We start from the raw sequence: 14686 nt of genomic DNA, 5'->3' as shown, positions 1-14686 counted from the left end.
TTTAATGTACTTGATTCACTCTTGATTTCACAGAGAGATAGGGGCTCCTTGAACTCTTTCCTATATTTCTTCTTTTCCTGAAGTTGGAGTGAGGATAAAATAAATCAACTGGTTTGAACCAGGAGTCATGGTTCAACTGTGCCCAGCAGCCAGCAGAGCTTGACCTCGTCTTTCCCTGCCCTGCCCAAAACTGGAGGGGAATTGGGTGCCCACCCTAGGAAATACTGGGCAAGTTTACCTGCAGGTTCCCTGTTGCGTCCACTTTACCAGGAAAACACTGCCCAGCTGAGAAGGCAGTGCCAAGGGACAACTGGTGTTTCTCTGTCCCCTACCCTGAGAAGTTAAAATCAGAATAAATGCTTTGTGGGTGGTTATTTTTACTAAGTTCCACTGTGGCCTCTGGATTGATTGTAAATTATGGTTTTCAAGTCACTGAAGCTGATTTCATACATTCTTATCTGGGAATTGTTGGGTTTGCTAGACCTTATCACACTCTAATACAAATATTGCTTTAACTCTGATGTTTAATGCCCAATTCACAAACAGTAAATTTTATGATTCTTTTCCTAGTAATGATGATTCAACTTTTCCACTATGCTTATCATGGATAGACGATTGGGGGTATTTTCCATACAGTCAAGATGGCAATCTGTGTTTTTAGTGGCCATTATCCAAGTGCTAAAAAGAAGAAAAGGACTCTGGGCCAGTCATGGAGCCAAAGTTTACTTGCACTTAATGTGACTTGTATTTGGATTAAAACAAACAAACAAAAATCTCCACTGCTAGGGCCATGAAGTTCACAGTGGCATGTCTATTAAAAAAAAATTGTGAAGATCTCTTAAAATCCAATCATAGTGTATTAGAGCACTTCATAGAGAGTCAGGAGGCCTGGGCTTTAGACTTGTTGTGACATCAGTTAGCTACATAAGGTTGGTCCAGTTTTGTCCCTTTCGGGGCCTCTGTTTCCCCATCTGTATGTTTCAAGGTAGAAGGAAGTGATCTTTCAAGATTTTTCCCATTTCTAACATTCTGTTGTCCAGCTCTATGATTACACAAGGAGTGTGGATAATTCAAGCATTTCCCCTCTCCTAGTTTCAATTAGAGAAATGTTTTAAATGTTTTTCAGTTAGACAAAACGTCCTCTGTCACCCTTCTCCTCCTACCGTCAGTCTTTCCCAGCATCAGGGTCTTTTCCAATGAGTTGGCTCTTCACATCAGGTGGCCAAAGTATTGGAGCTTCAGCTTCAGGATCAGTCATCAATGAGTATTCAGGGTTTATTTCTTTTGGGATTAACTAGTTTGATCTCCTTTCTGTCCAAGGAACTCTCAAGAGTCTTCTCCAACACCACAGTTCCAAAGCATCAATTCTTCGGTGCTCAACCTTCTTTATGGTCCAACTCTCACATCCATACAGGTCTACTGGAAAAACCATAGCTTTGATGATATGGGCCTTTGTTGGCAAAGTGATATCTTGGCTTTTTAATATGTTGTCTATACCTGGGTTTAATCCCTGGGTTGGAAAGATCCCTTGGAGAAGGGAAAGGCTACCTACTCCAGTATTCTGGCCCAGAGAATTCCATGGACTGTATAATCCATGGGTTCGCAAAGGGTAGGCCATGACTGAGCGAATTTCACTTTCAGGTTTGTTATAGCTTTCCTTCCAAGAAGCAGGCACCTTTTAATTTCATGGCTGCAGTAACTGTCCACAGTGGTTTTGGAGCCCAAGAAAATAAAATCTGCCACTATTTCCATTCTTTCCCTATCATTTGCCATGAAGTGATGGGACAAGATATCATGATCTTAGTTTTTTGAATATTGAATTTTAAGCCAGCTTTTTCACTCTCCTCTTTCACTTTCATCAAGAGGCTCTTTAGTTCATCTTTACTTTCTGCCATTAGGGTGCTGTCATCTGTGTATCTAAGATTATTGATATTTATTCCAGAAATCTTGATTCCAGCTTGTGCTTCATCCAGCCTGGCATTTTGCATGATGTACTGTGCATATAAGATAAATAAGCAGGGTGACAATATACAGCCTTGACGAACTCCTTTCCCAATTTGGAACCAGTCCGTTGTTTGATGTCCAATTCTGTTACTCCTTGACCTGCATGCAAATGTCTCAGGAGGCAATTAAGGTGGTCTGGTATTTCCATCTCTTTAAGAGTTTTCCACAGTTTGTTGTGATCCACACTGTCAAAGGCATTAGCATAGTCAATGAAATAGAAGTAGATATTTTTCTTGAATTCTCTTGCTTTTTCTACGATCCAATAGATGCTGGCAATTTGATTTCTGGTTCCTCTGCCTTTTCTAAACCCAGATTGAACAGCTAGAAGTTCTTGGTTCACATACTGTTGAAGACTAGCTTGAAGGGTTTTGAGCACTACCTTGCTAGCATGTGAAATGATTGCAACTGTGCAATAGTTTGAACATTCTTTGACATTGCCTTTCTTTGGGATTGGAATGAAAACTGACCTTTTCTAGTCCTGTGGCCACTGCTGAGTTTTCTAAATTTGCTGGCATATTGAGTGCAGCAGTATAATAGCATCATCTTTTAGGATTTGAAATAGCTCAGCTGAAATTTCATCACCTCCACTAGCTTTGTTTGTAGTGATGCTTCCTAAGGCCCACTTGACCTCACACTCCAAGTGTTTGACTCTAGGTGAGTGATCACACCATTCTGGTTATCCAGGTCATTAAGACCTTTTTTCTATAGTTGTTCTGTATATTCTTGCCACCTCTTCTTAATCTCTTCTCCTCTGTTAGGTCCTTGCTGTTTCTGTCCTTTTGCCCAACTTTGCATGAAATGTTCCCTTGATATCTCTAATTTTCTTGAAGAGATCTCTGCTGCTAAGTCGCTTCAGTCGTGTCTGACTCTGTGAAACCCCATAGACGGCAGCCCAACAGGCTCCCCCGTCCCTGGAATTCTCCAGGCAAGAACACTGGAGTGAGTTGCCATTTCCTTCTCCGAAGAGATCTCTAGTCTTTCCCATTCTATTGTTTTCCTCTATTTCTTTGCATTGTTCGCTTAAGAAGGCTTTCTTTTTTTTTAATTTTTTTTAATCTCTCCTTTCCTTTGGAACTCTGCATTCAGATGGTTATAGCTTTCCTTTTCTCCTTTGCCTTTTGCTTCTCTTCTTTTCTCAGCTATTTGTAAGGCCTCCTCAGAAAACCATCTTGCCTTGCTGCATTTCTTTTGGGGGGATGGTGTTTGTCACCATCTCCTGTACAATGTTACAAACCTCCATCTGTCATTCTTCAGGCACTCTGTTTATCAGATCTAGTCTCTTGAATCTATTTCTCACTTCCACTGTATAATCATACGGGATTTGATTTAGGTCATATCTGAATGGTCTAGTGGTTTTCCCTACTTTCTTCAATTTAAGTCTGAATTTTGCAATAAGGAGTTCATAAACTGAGCCACAGTCAGCTCCTGGTCTTGTTTTTGCTGACTGTACAGAGCTTCTCATCTTTGGCTGAAAAGAATATAATCAATCTGATTTGGGCATTGACCATCTGGTGATGTCCATGTGTAGAGTCGTCTCTTGTGTTATTGGAAGAGGGTGTTTGTTATGACCAGTGCATTCTCTCATGCACGCCAAAGACTCTTGGAGGGCACAAACAAAACCTTGTGCACACCAGGACCCAGGGAAAGGAGCAGTGACCCCCACAAGAGACTGGACCAGACCTGCCTGTGAGTGTTTAAGGGTCTCCTGTGGAGGTGTGGGTCAGTAGTGGGCTGCTGTGGGGACAGGTGCACTGGCAGCACAGTCCTGGGGCGTGCAGCATGCAACATAAGTCCTCTTGGAGGAGGTCACCATTAGCCCCCCCCCATAAAGTCACCAGGCGGGTGATCCACAAACTGGAACCTTGACACCTCATAGACAGTGTGAAAAGGCAAAAAGATATGACACTGAAAGATGAGCTTCTTAGGTCGGTAGGTGTCAGTATGTTACTGGGGAAGAACAGAGAAGTAGCTCCAGAAAGAATGAGAGACAAAGCAGAAACAATGCCCAGTTGTGGACGTGTCTGGTGGTGAAAGTAAAGTCCAGTGACATAAAGAACAGGATTGCATAGGAACATGGAATGGTAGGTCCATGAATCAAAGTGAATCGGTTAGGATAGAGTGAGTCTGATAGAAAAATCCAGAATTCTTTAGGGGCTGTTGTCCTGCATCAGCAGCATTCATGTCACCTGGAGACTTCCAAGAGATGAATCTCGGGACCCACACTGAATCTGCTGAATCAGAATCTGTGTTGTAATAAGATGCCCAAGTGATTTGTGTACACGTTAGGGTTCAAGACACAATTATTATAGGAAGGACTATTCTGCAAAGAAAGATTTTGGCTTATATTTTTCTATTGTTGGATATAAAAGCCAAATACCTGATTTGTTAATCGGTGGATTGATTCTTCCAAATTTTCCTGGATAGCCCTTGCTTTCTACAACATGATGTATATACTTTTGTCCTTTAGAAACTGAATAAAAGAAGAGGGAATTGGTTCATGTCACATAATCTGAAGCTTCTGGACTAGGGAAATTGATGGCAAAACTCACCCTCTGTTTTCCAGTGCTAATGTGGAGACAGTTTGGGGTGAAGTAGAAGAGAATAGCTTTATTGTTTTCTCAGGCGAAGGGGGCCACAGTGGACTAAGGTTCTTGAAACTGCGTGTACCAGCCTGGAGGGGGTAGTGAGGAGTCTTACAGTCAGCTCGTGGACATTCTTCTGACTGGTTGGTGATGAGGTAAGAAGGAGTCAGCATCATCAGTTGTTTGGTTCCAGCTGGTCTGATGTCTGTGTGCTTGTGGGCAATATACAGGTAACTTCTACCTGGTGGTGGTTCCAGTCTCTGTAAAACAACTCAAAGGACGTGGCTCAGAATATTGTCTGTAGTCCTTGAGAAAGAACCAAAGGTCCTTGACATTTAAAAACAAAATAACTAAGCTGTATATTGTTGCCCTGCTTATTTAACTTATATGCAGAGTACATCATGAGAAATGCTGGGCTGGAAGAAGCACAAGCTGGAATCAAGATTGCCGGGAGAAATATCAATAACCTCAGATATGCAGATGACACCACCCTTATGGCAGAAAGTTAAGAGGAACTAGAAAGCCTCTTGATGAAAGTGAAAAAAGAGAGTGAAGAAGTTGGCTTAAAACTCAACATTCAGAAAACGAAGATCATGGCATCTGGTCCCATCATTTCATGGGAAATAGATGGGGAAACAGTGAAAAGAGTGAGAGACTTTATTTTGGGGGGAGCTCCAAAATCACTGCAGATGGTGACTGCAGCCATGAAGTTAAAAGATGCTTGTTCTTTAGAAGAAAGGTTATGACCAACCTAGATAGCATATTCAAAAGCAGAGACATTACTTTGCCAACAAAGGTCTGTCTAGTCAAGGCTATGGTTTTTCCAGTGGTCATGTATGGATGTGAAAGTTGGACTGTGAAGAAAGCTGAGCGCCGAAGAATTGATGCTTTTGAACTGTGGTGTTGGAGAAGACTCTTGAGAGTCCCTTGGACTGCAAGGAGATCCAACCAGTCCATTCTAAAGGAGATCAGTCCTGGGTGTTCTTTGGAAGGACTGATGCTGAAGCTGAAGCTCCAATACTTTGGCTACCTCATGTGAAGAGTTGACTCATTGGAAAAGACTCTGATGCTGGGAGGGATTGAGGGCAGGAGGAGAAGGGGATGACAGAGGATAAGATGGCTGGATGGTATCACTGACTCGATGGAGATGAGTTTGGGTAAACTCCGGGAGTTGGTGATGGACAGGGAGTCCTGGTGTGCTGCAATTCATGGGGTCGCAAAGAGTCGGACACAACTGAGCGACTGAACTGAACTGAAGCTATTATTATTTCTTCCTTTTGTATTTTCTCACCTCTCTGATTAAATTTTTGACTAAAGTTTTTCTACAGACGAAAGGCAGGTGAAGGCCATGGTGGGGTTGTGGGGTCTATTCTGGGAAGATTCTGCTCACTTCCAAGGGGTTCATGTTGGAGTCCATCACACGTGAGAATTCAGGACCTGGTGGTAAAACAGCCAACCCCCACCTGCCCTCTAGTGTGTTTCTCCTACCGAACCATGGTTTGGCTTCATGCACCCCAGCTCAAGGGCATCGTGTGTTATGTGGATCCTACTGTTGTTGCAGAGGATGAAATGAGCACCCCTCCTCTCCTGTAAGGAGGGGAAGTAGATTTGACTGGTCAAGGACAACTTTCTTGGGTAGAAGAGTGGCGGAGGGTGTCTTAAGGTGGGAGCAGGCTTACCCAGGGGGAGGGGGTGACCTGGGTGCCGCCATGGAAACTTGCATAGATGCAGCAACCAATTTTGCACCAAGTTCTGCTCACTCCCTACTCCCCCCGCTTCCCTCCCTCCTCCTCCAGGAACTTGGCTCCGAGGTTACTGCTGCCGAGTCAGCTCTCACTGCAGCCAGCTGATGTCTCTGCCTCGGCCAGCCAGTCCTCCTGCCCTCCCCATGGGAGCCTTTCATCCCAGTGCCCTGGTGCACGCCTCCACTTACTTGGCCACTACTTCTTGAGGACAATTGCTGCATCCTCTGAAAGATGACTCGCAAGGGAAGCGTCCCTCTGGTGTCCATATTCTCTCATTACCGATTCCCAGAAGCTCCAATGTAGCACTATCTGGGCTTCAGAGCAAGCCCACACTCACCCTTCAGGATTTTAGTTTTAAATATATTCAAGTCTAGGTCTTCTGAAACTCAACAATTCCATCTGTAGTCTCCCACCAACACTTCCTGCAGAAGGTCAGGAAAACCTTGGCTGTTTTGTTCCCACTGATGATTCATGTACTGCCCTTGTGGCACACCACAATGGGCCCTGAGCATCTTAAGCAGTGGTCCAGCAAATTGAACCTGTGAACATCTTAAGCATCTTCATGACTGGATCCTCAGCCACTGCCTGAATCCAGAATCCCTTGGAGGAGGCATTGTGGTGAAGTTCTCAGACCTTTGTAAAACTTCCCAAGTGATTCTAGTATTCAGTGAGAATGGAGAATAACTGCCAAAGAGCCACTGCCCTTGGGGGAGGTGTCGTTAGTCATTTTTATGTCCTTTTCATGGTTTGGATATTTCTCTTTCTCACTTTGGCTTGCCACATTGAAGCCCATGTTTGGGACTTATGGGTGATACACAACTTTGTGAGGTTTATTACAAGAGTCTTTGATTAGCAGCTCTAACTGCCTGCAGGGGCAGTTGCAAACTTGGAAATTTTACCATGGCTCTTAAAATATGTGTTAATATTTAATAAAAATGGCGATATCGGTGGGGCTCAGGGAGTACCACTGTTAGCAGTTCCTCATTCAGAAAAGTGTTTACTTTCCTGACTTTTTTTTAGGTTTAAGCCTTGACAAATACTCAATTAAAATTTAATAGTCTGAATACCAGTTCTTGCTTTGGGGAGGTGTGATAATAAAGTTCTTAGTGCTAATCTCTTGAAAATAATTATAGTAACATGATACAGAATTTTTTCTAAAAATATCTTTTACACATTCCTGTATAGTTTTTCCCAGGGGTTCTGACTATTTCTGTTAATTATTTTAACCTATTGATGTTTCTCTTATATTGTCCAGTATGGATTTTATTTTTCATTTTATGTTAGCTCCAGGTATTAAATAAATAGGATGCAATGCTCTAAAGAGAGCCTTGCTTTGAAGATGAGCCTGAAATGATTCTGCACTGGACTGTGGGAGAGAGGATCGTTAGGCTGAGGTAGATTCTAACATAAAACTGGAAATGGCTTTGACATTGTTAAAATGATGATTCCATTGAACAGCTTCTCTTCGGTGTTCTGTGGAGGATTTCACATTTTCCATATTGTGTTGGTAGTCGTGTTTTACATATCCTTTGGAACAGAAAGAAGGAACTGTATTGGTTAAATTCAGTAGGGAGTAGACTAGTCTTCCTAAAATCATGACTCTCCAACTTAATAATGGATTAACAACTCCTTTCTGCTGAGTCAGGCTTAGCTCTTTCTCCTGATGTTCAAATCTGTGTTCCATCCACCCCTGAACCATCACGTGGGGCTATAGTTCCAGATATACTCAGCAGAGGCTGTCCCCTGCTGCAATGGCACAGTTCTGCAGCCTCCCTCTGAACAGATCATGAGCTCTGCACTCCTGTCTTTGCTCCTGACCTTGACCAAGCTCAGGATTCTTTTCTCCCTTCTGTTCAAAGACCAGTTGCAGTTTCGTTCTTCCCAGGAGCCCTTGATTGAATGTCTTCTTCAAGCTTAACGTCTGTGAAATTTTGACAGTTAATTATACTTACTACCGTATTGTCCTTCCCTTGTTTCTAAGTCTTTTTTCTCAGCTAGATTAAAACTTCTTGCAAATGCACTGATTCTAATATTCTTCTATGATATCACCTAGGACTCATAATTTCAAAAACACTAATTGGATCGGAGAGATTCAATATTCCAAAACATTCCAAATTCTAGCAAAGTCCTCTGCTTTTGAGCTTCCAAATGAGTTCTTAGGTCCCAATGGTTTGAGTCTATCCTGATATAACTCCAAGGTGCTACTTACGTGTTGTTTTTTCTTAATTGTCACTTATAGGAATCAATAAGTACAAAAAAATAGCAAGAAAGTGAAATGACCTCATTTGTGAAAGAAAAGATACCTAGATTTTGTCCTTTTTTCCAAGAGGAATTAAACCATCTGTGATTTTAGTGAACCAACCTAAGAAGTGAGTGTTCACAAATAAAAATTGATAGTAATGTAAAATGAAGCCAATCTCAGCATTAGGACAATTTTCAAAGATCACATTTTAAGGAACAACTGAATTGCAGTCACTCAGTGCACATAAATGGGAATGTTTCTGTAGAGCCAATTTAAGCAGCTTTAGTAATTGGAAAGGAAGAATTATTCTTCATTCAGTCTCCTGTCTGATTGACCAGTAAATTTTAAAAATTAAGTCAAAATGGGTAAAACTATTTTAGAGATGATTCTCTCTTTTAATGGGAAAACATTTGCATTTTAATTATAAGTGTATTTTTGCATTTTTCACTTTGAAGTCTTCAAGATGGAAGTAATTCTAGAGACTCAAGGGTTAGCCAAATGCATTTTTGTGTTAATGTCCTATAGATCCTCCAAGCCACCCTTGCTCCTGGAACAACCTGAACGAGGCTCACCTCAGTGAGCTCTGATTAGGACAAACTTTGAATACCAATTCTGAACTCTTAAGTTCAAATTCCTGGGAGAGGGGATGTTGTTGGTCTTGGGCTGGTTGTCCACCTTTGATCTAATTAGCTAGAGTGGAAATGGGAGTCGCTCCATACGAATGCCTGATACCTGACAACCCAACCTAAAGAAGAACAGTTCTAGAAATAATGGTAGCAGTTTACGTGTCTAAGGGTTGTTTGTCCTCAGTCTGATCTCCCAGGGCCAGGACATCTGGACCCAAATTAATTTTGATTTAGGATACGCTTAAAAGCATATCCTATGCTGTGTGTGTTCAGTTGTGTCCAACTCCCTGTGTTCAGGGAGTCTTTGTGACTCCCATGGACTGTAGCCCACCAGGCTCCTCTGTCCATGGAATTTTCCAGGCAAGAATGCTGGAGCACTTTGCCATTTCATTCTCCAGGGGATCTTGCTGGCCCAGGGATCAAACCTGCATCTCTTGTGTCTCCTGCCTTGGCAGGTGGTTTCTTTACCAAAAATCAGTAATTAAAGCTTCTCACTTTCTCAATTTCTTCTCTGACTTGTCCGTGAATTTGCCCAAATTAAAGTTCATTTAGATTCCTTTAAATGGTAGTGTTATTCGTGGTCTAAAACATGGAACAGCTGCAGAAAGAAGTATTAGAATGGCTTGTGAAAACTGTGTGTGTGTGTGTCTGTGTGTGTCTATGTCTGTGTATGTGTCTTGGGTTAGGGAAAGCAAAAAAGAGAAGGAAAAGCTAGTACACATTTAGAGGTAGGGAAGTGGAATTATATCTTCCCACAGATGTATCAGGATTCTACTCTCCACATGAGTGACACTTGGATCAAAGGTCAGGAGCTAACCTGAATAAATAATTGAACTTTTCTTAGACTGACTGTGTGTGGAGGCAGGGAAAGCTGATGGTATGTGATCAAGTTCTGGAAATATCAATAATGACACTCAGATACCTTTAAAATGGTCTCAGAATATCAAAGCAATTGAGTCATTTGGCTTGAGCCCTGTTTGATTATTTATGAGTAATTTGATGGTTTGAAATGATTAACCACTGTTTCACAGGAGAGGACAAATAAGGGCAATATGTTTTAAGGCAGTTATGTCATGTTTACAATAGAAAATGTTTAGTTTTCAAAATCTGAAACTGCAAGATTGCAAAGTGATACTAGCAGGGAGTCTGAACACCCTTGTGAGCTTAGGTTATTCAACTTGAAAAGCAAAAATTCAAACCCTTACATTTAACATTTGAAACTTTCAAGAGTCCAATTTAGAACAGTGAATTCCTTCAACAGCTATTTTTTGAGCACCTACTGCACTTTTTTGAGCTGACAATGGAGACCTAGACTTTTTAAACCCCGGACTCCAATTTGGCAAATAGCCAGAGATTTGCTTTTCTTGTCAACAATCTAAAGCCAATGAAAAGTATTTCTAATGTTTGCCGTATCCCAAACCAAATAATGGTTTGGGATATATTCTTTTATGATGTCAACTTACTTCAGCATCATGCCTTAATTTCACTGTAGTTTGTTTTACTAATAAAAAGGAATCAGCTGCAATACAAGTTTAAAATCTCACTCAGTACTTACTTTTCTTTGGTGTTCTTAAGGAGCGACGCAAATTTGGTCCCTTAGGATGGAATATTCCTTATGAATTCAATTCTGCCGACTTTTCAGCCAGCGTTCAGTTTATTCAGAATCACCTTGATGAATGTGACATTAAGAAAGTGAGTGAAATTATTTCTTTTTGTTTGTTTGTTTTCATTGCTGTCTTTAAATCAAAGTTCTAGAGACATTCACAGTCTGGGATATGCAGTGACCCTGCTAACGTTCCCCCCACTTCTTCCAAAAGGGATCAGTCATTCCATGCACCTGTTTACTGGCCCAGCCGTTTCCAGTCACACCTCTACTGCCCATCGGAGTGCACTGGGCTCTCCATTTCACACTTGTGCCCCCCGCCCTCACCCTACCTCTGACTCTCCCAAGCACATGCACGAGAGTCAGAGCTGTGATGGATGAACTCGTTGTTCTCAGAAACAGCACAGCCTTCTTCACGTCACACCCCAGTGCTTTAGTGTACTTCCGGAGAAAGTGCACCTTGAGTCAGACTTTCCTTCCTTCATCTCACTCATGCTACCTCAGAATCCTCAGAAGTGAGAATGTTATCTCCCAGCCCATGTGAAATTTCCTTTGCACCTTAAGTCACATCTTAACAGATGCTATGCAGATAAATAGCAGTGATTGGTAACAATGATCACTGGTCGTGTAGCACTCGACAGTTTTCAAGGTGCTCATGCGTGCAGGCTCTCGTTTTTATTTTCACTACTGGGTGAGGCAGTTACAGAAGGCATTGCCATCATCCCTGTTTTACTGATGAAGTACCAGGCTAAGGGCTTCCCTGGTGGCTCAGATGGGAAAGAATCCACCTGCAATGCAGGAGACCTGGATCGGGAAGATCCTCTGGAGAAGGGAATGACCTCCCACTGCAGTATTCTTGCCTAGAGAATCTCATGGACAGAGGAGCTTGGTGGGCTACAGTCCATGGGGTTTCAAAGGGTCGGACAGGCCTGAATGACTAACACTAGGCTAAAGAGAATAATGGACTTCCTCAGGGTCACTGAACTAAGAACACAACCTCAGTTGTTCTTTCGCATGTGTGTTCCAAGGAGTTAGAAATCTGTTTTTTATTCTGTGATTTTGAGCAAATTTTTGAGCCTCACAGAACCTGTTTCTTCATCTATAAAATGGTCATGGTTTCCAAGAGGAATAAACAAGTTAGTATTTGTGTGTGAAACCACAACGTTTGGTGTGTAGTCAGGGCTCAGTAAATACGAGTTGCCTGTTGTCTCTCCCTCTCTTCCTTCTCACAGTAGATACATTCTCACAAAGATAATCATAGATTCTACAGTACCAGTGTGATGAGGGTGAGCCATGATGAATTGTTATCTGGCTAGGGGAGAAATCTAGAATCAAACCATCATTTTTCCTAGAAATTACAAAGGGATATTAAATTTGACTATGACATTTTGATGAAAAAATTATATGGGTTCTTATCTGTGATTGTTTATCATTTTTGTACATACAAATGACAGTTATCTTGAAATAGTTGCTTTGAAAGGCAATGTAGCTGAAAAATAAAATTTTAACCAAGAGAAAGTAAATAAAAATCAAGCATCCTTACTTCTCCTACCCCAAATGTATTGAAACTTTTTAAAAATAAAGAACTATTAATATCTGAAATGTGTTGCTAGTATAAGATTGCTATGGAAATTAATAAATGCTTTGATGTAGTCATAGCTCACACAATAAGTCAGAGAAAGATTTCATTGTAGAAAAAACTTGTAAATAATTTTGTAGATGTTCTCATGCAGATTCAGAAAATATATTACTAAGAAAGCATATTCAAGCATTGATTACTTGATTTTTCTCCTTTCCTCATTAAACGTGACTTTTTTCTGCTCTAACAGCTTGGCATTACTATAGTGAACATAATAGGTAATTACATCCACAGACTGAAAAATAATCTTCTTTTTCCCCTACTTTAAATAATCAATGAGCAATATATTCACTGATGTTTAGTATTGTAAGTTTTTCTTTGGTGAACAAACCATAGCAATTTCAGTCGTGTAAGAGCAAAAGAGTTATTAATATAAGATAATGAGTAATTTTAAATGCAGTCTAGCTAGTGCTTCTTTTTTCAGAGCTTTCTTTTAGAGAAAGAATCGAAATGTTTAGAATTATTTGTTTGGGTTGACAACAAATAACTCTTTTCTATTTTTTAATAAAGGGTGTTTCGTGGAATACCGTTCGGTACATGATTGGAGAGGTGCAGTATGGGGGCAGAGTCACCGATGACTTTGATAAACGTCTACTTAACTGCTTTGCTAGGGTAAGTCAACTTAGAAAAAAAGACCATAGAAACACATCTCATTGCATCTTCCTATTAAATAAGAATATTTTTGGTTCGTAATAGGTAAGCCACACTGAAAGGGAAAAAATATAGAGCAGAGCCACTGAAAAGAATCGGCCAACCAAACCAAAACCAAACCAACTAGCAATCTACTTGTGGTCCAGAACAGAACAAAGGTCAACTCTCAATGATCTATAATCTTCTTCTGTATAGACTAGCTGCTCATGTTCACCACCCCTCCTATAAAAATATTGGACATAATACCTCTGCCTTTTCCTCTGATTGCAAGTCTTCAGGGCAATTTCAAGCCCCAAGATAAGTGACTGGAGAATGAGCCAAAATTTGAGTTTTGTCATCTCTTTCCATTAGGACAGACAATTGAAAATTGATGAAGTGTTTTTTGTTTGTTTGTTTGTTTTTTGTCCTCAGTGCCCAGTAAAATCTGCATAGGTCACGTGAGTAAACATTTTCTAGAAAATATTATCTCTTAGCAATTCTGGCTTTCACACCAAGGATGAATGGTATAAGTACATCTGCTGCTGCTGCCAAACCGCTTCAGTTGTGTCCAACTCATAGACGGCAGCCCCATAGACGGCAGCCCACCAGGCTCCTCCATCCCTGGGATTCTTCAGGCAAGAATCTACCAGGCTCAAATTGTTCTTAAAACTTTTACATGTTAAAGATGCAATATACATTACCTAAGTGGAAAAAAAATCAGATATAGGAGTATTTTATGGTTATTTGGGTTCTTTGTATTAGGATCTAAATTGGTAATTCTTAGATTTTTTTCCCACTTTAACAAAATGGAGACCTCAACAACAAAGTATAAGCTCTGGGGGTATTTTGGTAAACTGGAGGTTGACCAGAAATCTGAATTGTTTTTCAACCTTTACTAAGGTTTTTTTTTAAACTGTATTTGGAGAAAGGTGGATGATGATAAGTGTTGGTAAGGATATGCAGAAGCAGATCTCCAGGGAAGTAATTGGGCAAAACTTAACCGAAATTAAATATTATGAGTAGATACATCCCAGAACATTTCTAGGAAAAAAAACCCCACATATTTGTATAAAATGTATGGACATAAAAATGTCATGGCAAGACTGTGTACAGAGCTGCAGACGACCATTGTCGGTTGGGTTCTCTGGAAGTGGACTCTTAGATGGATTCTGCCTGTGGTCCTCCCTTCCCCCCAGGGCATGATCTTGGTTGAGGCAGCTTCCTTCCAGGGCGATTCCTGGGAGGGACAATGTTGTGAGCCCTCAGTAGCCAGTACTCCAGACAGCTGGGGGAGCCAGTGCCTGGGTCCTGGAGAAGGATTTGGTGGCACATCACAGCATCCACTGTGGAAATGAACAAGCCTAAGAGAACGGATAAGAAGCCTGAGAGAATAGATAAGCAGTAGTGGGTGAGCACATGTATTACCATCGTTCACCCTTCAAAGGTGCACTGGTGGCACTGAGTGATATCAAGGGTGTATGATGGGACTACTCTCTGAGCCAGAATCCCACTCTTGAGTGTATGTCGCAGAGTAATTCTCAGACAGGTTTGTGGACATGTACAAGGACGTTATCCCTAGTATTGTTTGGGAGAGTGGAAAGTTGAAAGCAACCTG

At 41.2% G+C, this 14686-nt stretch overlaps 1 protein-coding gene across 2 annotated transcripts in view; it reads left to right on the top strand.

The window, feature by feature from the left end:
- Positions 1–14686, top strand: part of DNAH8 (dynein axonemal heavy chain 8) — a 313398-nt gene that overhangs the window by 249075 nt on the left and 49637 nt on the right. For both annotated transcript variants that reach the window (XM_040249771.1, XM_040249772.1), the window contains exons 82-83: positions 10775–10891; positions 12952–13053. In XM_040249771.1, coding sequence (XP_040105705.1) covers positions 10775–10891; positions 12952–13053 — 219 coding nt within the window. The remainder of the gene's footprint in view (positions 1–10774; positions 10892–12951; positions 13054–14686) is intronic.

Source organism: Oryx dammah, unplaced genomic scaffold (genome assembly GCF_014754425.2).
Source record: "Oryx dammah isolate SB20612 unplaced genomic scaffold, SCBI_Odam_1.1 HiC_scaffold_11, whole genome shotgun sequence".
Lineage (NCBI taxonomy): Eukaryota > Metazoa > Chordata > Mammalia > Artiodactyla > Bovidae > Oryx > Oryx dammah.
Note: the sequence above shows the minus strand (reverse complement) of the source record. Positions and strands in the feature narration are given on the sequence as shown.